Source organism: Andrographis paniculata, unplaced genomic scaffold (assembly GCF_009805555.1).
Source record: "Andrographis paniculata isolate CXL003 unplaced genomic scaffold, ASM980555v1 Contig26END, whole genome shotgun sequence".
NCBI lineage: Eukaryota > Viridiplantae > Streptophyta > Magnoliopsida > Lamiales > Acanthaceae > Andrographis > Andrographis paniculata.
In genome coordinates, this window is record NW_026137557.1 from 867,638 (window position 1) to 877,746 (window position 10,109).

At 33.5% G+C, this 10,109-nt stretch overlaps 2 protein-coding genes across 2 annotated transcripts; one reads left to right on the forward strand and one right to left on the reverse strand.

Moving 5' to 3' along the window:
* The first annotated feature begins 300 nt into the window (after window positions 1–300).
* Window positions 301–4,813, forward strand: LOC127246027 (serine/threonine-protein kinase AtPK1/AtPK6-like). The gene is made up of 6 exons (XM_051267203.1): window positions 301–1,215; window positions 2,429–2,511; window positions 2,596–2,716; window positions 2,804–2,977; window positions 3,072–3,179; window positions 4,256–4,813. The coding sequence occupies exons 1-6, from the start codon at window positions 541–543 to the stop codon at window positions 4,538–4,540; spliced, it is 1,446 nt and encodes a 481-aa protein (XP_051123160.1). The 5' UTR covers window positions 301–540; the 3' UTR covers window positions 4,541–4,813.
* A 2,268-nt stretch (window positions 4,814–7,081) lies between these two features.
* Window positions 7,082–9,432, reverse strand: LOC127246028 (transcription factor MYB1R1). The gene is made up of 3 exons (XM_051267204.1): window positions 9,013–9,432; window positions 8,344–8,552; window positions 7,082–7,712 (listed from the first exon to the last, which is right to left on the reverse strand). The coding sequence occupies exons 1-3, from the start codon at window positions 9,338–9,340 to the stop codon at window positions 7,383–7,385; spliced, it is 867 nt and encodes a 288-aa protein (XP_051123161.1). The 5' UTR covers window positions 9,341–9,432; the 3' UTR covers window positions 7,082–7,382.
* Between the last annotated feature and the right edge of the window lie 677 nt (window positions 9,433–10,109).

Consider the following 10,109-nt stretch of genomic DNA (forward strand, 5'->3'; position numbering starts at 1 on the left):
AGTTCCAGAAAATTTTATTTTAAATTTACTAGTAAAATAATAATATTTTGTTTGAAAAAAAAATAATTTTTTTAAAAAATTTTATAGTCCAAATAGTAATTATAATATTGAGTTTTGAGTGTTAAAAAACACAGCCGTATCTTTCTGCGAAGTATATTTAAATAAAAAATTAGGTTAATAGTATTTTATTTAAAATTAATTTTAAATCACATTTAAACAAACGAATTTTATTTTAGTAAAAAAATTCCTTTTTTGCATATTCAAACAAACGCAGGCTTAAATAGATAACTGCACGTTTTGAAAGGATCGATATTCCCAAAGCGGTAGCCATTGTTGCTGCCCAACCGAGCTCCCAACTGAGCGTAAAACATCTCTGCGACTCTGAAGCAGAAAGAAACCCGAAATCCGTAACAAAAATGTAACCCACGTGAAATCTACGCCCGCCTCGATCGGCTGGCTTCTTTTCAACCAAACCAATCAAATCCATCTGATTCGAGATCGATTCTACCGACGATAATTCAAATTTTCCTTCCAATCGCCATGGACGGCGGAGGCAGCAATACGCTCAGCTCTTCGTCTTCCACGGCGCTCCAGAAGAAGGCTGCCCACACCTTACTCGCTTCCAGGCTCACTAACCTCCGAATTCCTCCTTCCGGCGACGATTCCTCTCAGGATTTCGATTTTTCAGACCTATTTGGGGCGCCGCCGGCTGGAGCCTCGCCGCCGGCGTCGTCTTCTTCTCACTTCGTCGGAGACCCCCCAATTATCCACAATAGATCTCACTCCTTCGTCGGGCCTTCTCCCCGTTTTACCCTCTCCAAATCGCTCCCCAATTTCGAGCCGGACGAGCAGGACGAGCTCGCTTATTCCTCCTCCGATAATGGCGATTCGAAGGTTGAATTAAGCGAAAAGGAGGACGGCGGCGTGGGAATCGATCGGGAATTGGAGGATGAAGTGCGGAAATTAGGGCCTGCAGATTTTGAAATAATGAGGGTTATTGGGAAGGGGGCGTTTGGGAAGGTGTTTCAGGTGAAGATGAAGGGACGCGACGGCGACGGCGGAGATGGTTGTGATGGTGATGGGATTTATGCGATGAAAGTGATGAGGAAAGACACCATAATTAGGAACAACCATGTCGATTATATGAGGGCTGAGAGGGATATTCTCACCAAAGTTGTGCATCCTTTTATCGTGCAGCTTCGGTACTCGTTTCAGGTTGTTTTCGATTGTTTTTCGTGTTGATTGATGATGGTGGATTGTGTGTGTGGATGATTTAGGGATAGTTTGATCCATTTGGTGTCCAAAATCTTGATTTTGTTTAGGTGTTGTGAATTCGGTACTTGGTTGTCGTTGAGGTTCGATTTTACGTGGGAATGTATGTAGTATGCTCTTCAATATGCCGTATGATTGACTATAGCTAGAGATTTAGGGACGAACAATGAGGAAATCATTGAAATTGTCGTAAAGTTCATACAATTTGTGTTGAATGTAGATATTTCAATATGCCGTGGGATCGACTATAGCTAGAGAATTAGTTGGTCAGAATTAGGGACGAACAATAAGGAAATCATTGAAATTGTCAAAAAGTTCCTACATTTTGCATTGAATGTAGATATGCTTTTCACTATGCCGTGTGATCGACTATAGCTAGAAAAATAGTTGGTGAGAAATAGGGACAAACAATTAGGAGGAAATCATTGAAATTTTAGTAATGTTCCTACGTTTTGCGTTGAATGACTGATGAGGGTTTAAGCCATTTAGAATAAGAAGCATATTTATTACTGAATTTAGATATGCTTGTCAATTTGCCGTGTGATCGACTATAGCTGGAAATTTAGTTGGTGAGAATGAGGGATGAACTATAAGGAAATCATTGAATTTTTCATAAAGTTCCTACATTTTGCATTGAATAACAAATGAGAGTTTAGGCCATTTAGAGTGAGAAGCATATGTGCTACAGTCATTTGTATATTTGGATGCATATTAGATAGTGTTTTTTTTGAAGTATAGTATGAAATTTAAATTTCACATGCATAGTTTTATTACATTTTGCGTATACGTGATTGTAGAACCATGTAGTAGTAGTTGAATTGTTTTTATATGTAGATCTACGTGCAAGTGTGAGATTTTGGTGTGGAGGTGTGTGCTTTGATACAAATAGTGATAAATTTGAAGTGATGGAGAGTGTTTTCGACGCATATTATATTTCAATATTGTTATATCGTAGATAAGGTTGTACAACCTTGAGTAATCAGGATTGTGTCCACCGAATATTACTCGTAAAATCTTTGAAAGAAGGTATTTGTACCAATCAATTTTTTGTTCAAGCTTTCTTGTCGAAAGTGATTAATTGGATACTGATCGAGCACACACATTAGCTTACCTGTGCATTGACTAACCTTACTAGTTTGATTTTGATTATCCACAGACCAAGTCGAAGCTGTACTTAATTCTTGATTTCATAAATGGAGGCCATCTGTTTTATCATTTGTATCGACAAGGGATTTTCAGGTACCGAACTCAAGTGCTATAACTCCCGAAAATGATTTGGATACAGTCATCGGCTTGATTCTTCTTTTTGGCATTCTGCAACAGTGAGGACCAGGCGAGGGTTTATACATCCGAGATTGTATCAGCAGTTTCACATCTCCACAAGAGTGGGATTGTGCATCGGGATTTAAAACCGGAGAACATTCTCATGGATGCCTATGGGCACGTACGATCTTGCTCGAATATTATCCACACGCCGTAACCAAAAAAATTCAAAATCGTCAACTTCCTAATCCGGGTACTTGTTTTCCAGGTCATGCTAACCGACTTTGGACTGGCTAAGGAGATTGATGAATCGAGCAGATCCAATTCAATGTGCGGGACGACAGAATATATGGCTCCCGAGATCTTACTTGCCAAAGGACATAATAAAAATGCTGATTGGTGGAGTGTCGGGATTCTTCTTTATGAAATGCTCACGGGACAGGTGAAGAATCACAAGAACCAGACATTAATGTTTTTGGTGAAATGCTCGACTTTTGTTTGTGTACTTATGATTTCTTATCGTTTACTTTCCTCAGCCACCGTACACACATACCAACCGAAAGAAGCTCCAGGAGAAAATCATCAATGAAAAGTTGAAGCTCCCGCCTCGCCTCACAAGCGAAGCTCATTCATTGCTTAAAGGGGTACGAAAAATTTGTTGATTTCTATGATTTATGGTTCATCTTTTTTATTCTTCCTTTAGGTCATGCATAGAAATTGAATTGAATTTTTTTTTAATATAGTATATTTTTCTTTTAAATAAAAATTAGAGGTAGTAAGTGATGTTTTAAATAAAAAAATGTGTTGGATGCGACGGTAAACAAAAACAATGTTGAAAACACAAATAATCACACCCAAAATTTGCTGGAATAAATGTGTTTGTTTGCGGGTTTGGATTTAGGTTTGAGTTTTAAATAGCAAAAATTTTGAATTGAAATAATTGCATTATCTAATAAAAACACAGATGTTGATTAATATTTTCAATATAAAATTAATTTTTAAGTATAATATAAAAAATTTGAAATACTTGTTTGATTTAATATTTTTTCAAGGAAAACATTTGATGAACACTAAAAATCCCAAAAACTCTCCAAACAAGCACAACCCGGTGTGTTTGTTTGTGCTTTGGATGTTAGATTTGATGTTTTTAAAGAGAAATTGTAAAACTGTAAAATTATCGTAGTACATATATAACCTAAAAAAGATAAGGGTTTGTTTGTTTAGTATTTTGATTTGAATTGTTTGTTTTGATGTGAGGTATATGAACTCGTATCGATATTATAAAAAATAATATTTTATATTAGAATATTACTTTGGTGAAATGATAAAATATATATTGGAAATCGTGTCGAGAAGAAAATTTTGGGCAAACAAACCCTTAGGGGGTGTTTGGTTTGTGTTTGTATTTGATTTTACATTTTAGTTGAAATAGTGATTGGATGTGATTTTCTGTGAGAGAATAAAATATATTTCAATTTTCTAGTTTACGGTTTCACTTATTCTTCATCCACACTACACTTTTGTAAATTCCTATAGAAAATAAAAATGCCTAATGTGTGTTTGTTTGTCTTATATATTTAATTTGGTGTTCTGAGTTACGACGTTATTGAAGTAAAAATAATGGTTGAATACGATGTTTTGTTTTTGAAGGGAAAATAGTTGATTGAATAGTAATATCGGGTAAACAATTTCCAACATTTTCTGGGATTCCTTTCCGCAGCTTCTTCAAAAGGACCCGTCGAAAAGGCTGGGCAGCGGATCAAAGGGCGCCGAGGAGATCAAATCCCACAAATGGTTTCGGACAATCAACTGGAAGAAACTCGAGACGAGGGAGATTCTGCCCAAGTTCAAGCCGGATGTGAGCGGGCAAGAGTGCACGGCCAACTTCGATCACTGCTGGACGGCGATGCCTGCAGATGACTCGCCGGCTCCTACTCCGACTTCTGGAGAACACTTTCCCGGCTACACTTACGTCGCCCCGACCCGATGGCTGCCCTCTCAATGAAGAAGAAGCTCAGGTGAATAGAAGAACACAAGGTTTGGTAGTGAGTCAAGTATTGTTTGGTACTTAGAATATTACCATTTTATTGCGGAAAAGGATCAGATGAATTTGAAAAAATTGAACGAGGAGCCATATAAGGCGGAAAAGTTCATCTACAGCTATGTAGAACGGTAATAGGATTGTTGGTAGTACTCGTCGTATATGATTCGACTAATGTGACTTACTTTGACGATCTAATTTATAAGTTATTAAACTTGACTAGATATTTACTTAAAATGTACTCGAAACTCGAAAAATAATAGTTTCGAATTCTCACATTATCAGAACAAAATTGATATTGTTTTTTTTTTTTTTTACAGAAATAATATTATTCAATAAAAATCAAGAAGTACACATTTGTGGCAGAGGAAGTAAAAGTCAATAATTATTGTACATGTTCAATAAAAATTAACAATTACACATAAATATTATTTTCAATAATATATCCATCATAATTTCTCTTATAAAATCTTCATAGATAAATATATTTTTTATTGAATGTATTATATTTTAATATATTCTTATTTAAAATTTACAAATAATCTAGAATATAAATAAACGTATAGTTTAGTTTAATTTGTATTTAAAATAAATTTAAATATAAACATTTGAGTGGACCAGGAAGATACGAGCAAACAAACATGCTTATTACTATTTATGTTTGTGTCTTTGACTTCTTTCTTTTTGTCATTTATTTCCCATTGTGTCCTAATTATGTATTTATTTAAAGTATCAAAAACCCTCTATATAATTGAAGTTTGTTAGGATTTGTTCTTAAATTTCTTCATTATTAAAAAATAATAATAATAATAAATAAATTATTTTATTAAATATTTAAAAAATAATAAAATTAAATAAAATGAGAACTTATTAATCTAACTGATTTTGTTGATAAAGTGGTCTTTAAACACTTTTTACCAATGGTGATTGAAGAATATTTTAGAAATTCTATTTTATAATTATATTAATCCATGTATCTATTATTTCATTTAAAATAATTGTTTAATGGTTAGCAATAATATATTGTAAAAATAATAGTCATATGAGAATAATTATTCTATCCAAATTAGAGAAGAATATAAATATACACATTTGAATTATTGTAAGAAAAACAACACACACTTCCACTTTGGTCTAAAGGCCTTTTACAACAAACATACATAAAATGTCATTATCAATGAGAACAGACTATATTTGCAATTTTGAATTTTAAAATTCTTCATCGTACAAAATACGATAATAGATAATATACGATATTAATACAAACAATTCATAATTTATATTAACAAAATATGCAACACACGATATTTGTTACATACAAGACATCATACGAGTAATAAATACACGTTTTATTTATATATTTTTATATATGATGGTTTGGGGAATGAGTAGTGATTTTTTTCAGCACCTGTGCTGAAGCACTTAAAAATCTAATTACATAATTTAATTTATTAAATAATATAATTATACAAATTAAAATGTAAATGTTCAGTATTGTGCTCAAAATTCATTTTTAACACTTGATTCAATCTGTTTTTTAAATTAACACCGTAACTATTCTCGGATAATGAAAAGTTAATGATAATTTTCTTAAATAGAAGTACGTTTTATTATTAGTTAAAAATAGTAGATCTATTTGAAAAAAATAAATACTTAATACATTTAGGAAGTGTTGTAATTAAAGTAAATCCTATTACCTCCATCTTTAAGTTTACATTAAAAATATTTTTGTATAATTTTATTTTTATATAAATATCATTATTTGTTTTTTTTTTTTTATTTAAAGAACTAACGTGCAGAAAAAATTAAGATGATCCTTAAAGGCGAATATTATTTTATAATATATTAAAATGAAAATTAGATGGCTGCGTTCTTTTGTAAATTTTTCACAGATTTTTACCAAAAATTACTTTCGATTTTCTATATTATACTAAAAATTAATTTTTCATTTAAAATCAAACCCACACAAACTATTTAAATTTAATATTTTACTATTCAAAAATCTTAAACCCACAAACAAACACACCCTTTACTTTTCTCTTAAATATGAATCCAAATAATAAATTTTTCTATAGAAATTCAAAAAACCTATTATGGAAAAAAAAAAAAAAAGAAAAAAGAAAAATTAAAATCACTTAAGAGATGACTTAAAATCACGAAAAATTCTTATGAAACAAAATTTTTTTTGATCCAAATCCTACTAACAAATGTAGTCAAGATTATTGAATGTTCCTTCCACCCAAAGGAACCAAACTTGCCAAAGACAACTTTTCTATTCAATTTCATAGAAGACACCAACCTAATTTTCCTATCCAAAATCACACTTTCAAAAAGCAACCAAAGATATCTTCAAGATTATCCCCCACCCCACCCCACCCCACATAATGAATCAATCCACCACTAGTCAAAGATAAGGCCCAACAAGAAATGGCAAAAAAGGACATCCATACACTACTATTCGACAAATCCATCACATAAAGAAACAAAACAAAAGAAAAAGCAAAGAATCAAACAAGAAAAAAAACTATAATCATAAACAAACACCAAACAAAGGCAGCCAAGAAACCAACACAAATACAAACATGAGGTAGTTTTTACTCAGGTCTGTACAATGGAAAAAAAAAAAAAAACATTGGTTTTTTTCTACCCAAAAAAACAGTATTAATTATCTGCTAGAATCTCTATGTCTTCTTCAAATGATTCACCCATTCCAAAGTATTATTATTACATGGATCATGTTCTTTTCCTACTTACCTTTTAATTAATACTTAACTTTTTTTTCTTCTTCATTTTTATTTCATTTTCCTCAAGCAACACTTATGCTGTTACCTCCATTTTTCAAGCCAAAGAAAGCTGTCGACGACGATCGGTTTTGACCGGTTGATCCGAGGTTTAGGTTGAGATCCAGCATTGGTGAGGATGTTGGAATTGTGGGTAGAATCGGGGCCGGGGGAAGAACTCTTGAATTATCCATCGAATTCCCGCCTTGCATTGAGAATAAAACGGGTGCGCCCGGAGCACAGAAAGGTGTGATCGGGAATCCGCCGACAGGTAGAGGGTGTGTGGGTTGGGACACTATGGGGTGGGTCATGCTCTCTTGATGGTTCTTGTTCTCTTCAATAGAGACAGCAGTGACCTAATCAGAAAACCACAAGATCCAAAAGATTTATGCACGTTTTCGAAAAATTCAGATCCAAAATCTTTGATATGTATATAGGCAAGAATTGAATCATTTAACATTAGGTAAAACTACATAAAACTCAACTGTGTTTTATTATATTAAAGTACGCACAAAATACATTCTCTGTTGTAAATACACATCTAATTTTGCTAGTATTATACAAATCAACGAGGTGAAATGTCTTGAACAAAACTTTTTTGAAAAATTGATCAGCCCTCATCTTTCATTTATTTAGTTTATTCAAAGAAAGATGTTTAAGACATTTCACGTCGTTTATTTGCAAAAGAATTACATAATTAGACACTACTTGCAATGTGAAGAAAGGTATTTTATGCATACTTCAATATAATACAGTAGGGATATTATTAAATTAATGCTTTAACATTTTTTAGTTCGAGAATGAAAACACAATATAAGCAAATCAACTTTGTTTACCACTTCAAAAAGTTATCTTTTTCTGAAAAGAAATGTATTCTGCTGTTCTCCATACTTTAACAAAGAAGATGCCCATAGGCTCATGCCAAATCATGGAATAAACAAACATATATTAGCCTATTTGCTCAAGCAATCGCGTAAAAGAATTTACCGAATCAGTGGTGATGTCAAAGAGGCTTGTACGGCGGCGCCGGCGAGTCAGATTGCTCCGGCGGAGGAAGTATTTCTGGGCATGACTAGCAACTTGTGTTGGCGTTCTAGTCTTAACATAGTTCCGGGAGATTCCTCTCCAATCACCCCTTCCAACCTTCTGTAATCCGATTAGGAACAATTTGTGTTCTTCCTCGGTCCATGGAACTCCTGAGGATAAATCCAAACCAATTGCTTGTGGATCAGATATCAGGACATAAATCTAAACAGAGGAAGATTCAAATGCTATGAAATATTGATTTGTTGCTTCTTCTACATTTCATCACTTCAAATATATGATTTCCAGTTTTCCTTTCCCTCAATTTTCTAAAGCAGAGAATATAGATTTCTTTAATTTGTTCTTATTTTAGTTTCCGAAGCTAAATGATATACTAACGGAGAGAATCCTTCCAGAGGCTGCTTCAACAAATCAATCGAAACTCAGTCATGTTCATACAGTTTCTAGTTACACAAAATCAAATCTCACACAAAACCGAAGCAGATTAGGCACAAATTCAGCATAATCAGGTCAATCAAAAGCAATCGAAGCAACTCCAACAACAAATTCTTGCATACTCTACGAACAAAACACAAACAGAACCTTCAAAAACCAATAAATCAAAGATCTAACCTCGTTTCCGCTCGCGGCTACCGTTCGACGCCTGCGGCAAGGCGGCGTCATCCGCGGAGGCGTATCCACCACCACCACCGCCGGCGCTGGCGCCGATTCCTTCTTCCGGCGCAACGCTTTTCGGAATCTCCGCAGCGAGATTGGTCGGATCGATTTTGCTATCAGCAGGCTCGTAATCAGAGAGATTGTTCATACTGACGCTTTTCCTCATCGGATCAACGTTGACTCTCACTCCGAACAACATGATCTCGGCGGCTCCGGCTCCGCCGCCGCCCGCCGCCGCGTCGGAACGGCCCTGGCTACAGTGTGGAGAAGAAATTCTGCCCATTTTCCGAGAGAAGCTCTCCTCGAACACAACGGAATGGATGCGGATTGAGTGAAGAAATGGATGAATGGATCAACGTGTGTGGGGGGAGTCCTACTGCATTATATATATATATATATATTATGAACAGCCAAAAAAATAAAATTAAAAAAATGAAAAATAAAAATGAAAAGGCTTTGTGAAACGTGGTGGCCGTACGATGCTGTGCTGGACTTTCATTATTTAATTATATTTTTATTGAATAAAATAATATTGGGGATAAGGTGACCAGGACGCTGTTTGGCAATGGAGATTTGAACAATCTTTACTTTTGTATATTTCCTGCAACACTTTTTGGGATTTTGTACTAGATTAAAAAATTATAGTACTCTTTCTGTAGTTTTTTAAGGGTTATATTTATATTTTACATCATTGTATATAATAATAAAAATATTTTTATATTTATATAAAAAAAATTTTATATAAATATCATTTTATTAGTATATAAGACACTGATTGAAGTATTTTTTGTAATTTTTTTAAGAGTCTTATTTACTTTTTTGTACAAATATCATTTTATTTGTTTTGGATTTTGATATAATAATTAATATTCAAATATCAACACGACAAAAAGTAAATGAGATCCTTAGAGCCGGACATAGGTAATATTTTATTAATTAGTGAAAATGTGTAAGAGATTTTAATATTTTTGTCAAAGTCTTAAGAGTATTTTAATACTAGTGTAAAATTATTTACTTTGAAATGATACAAATAAAAATGGTAAAACTGTTAC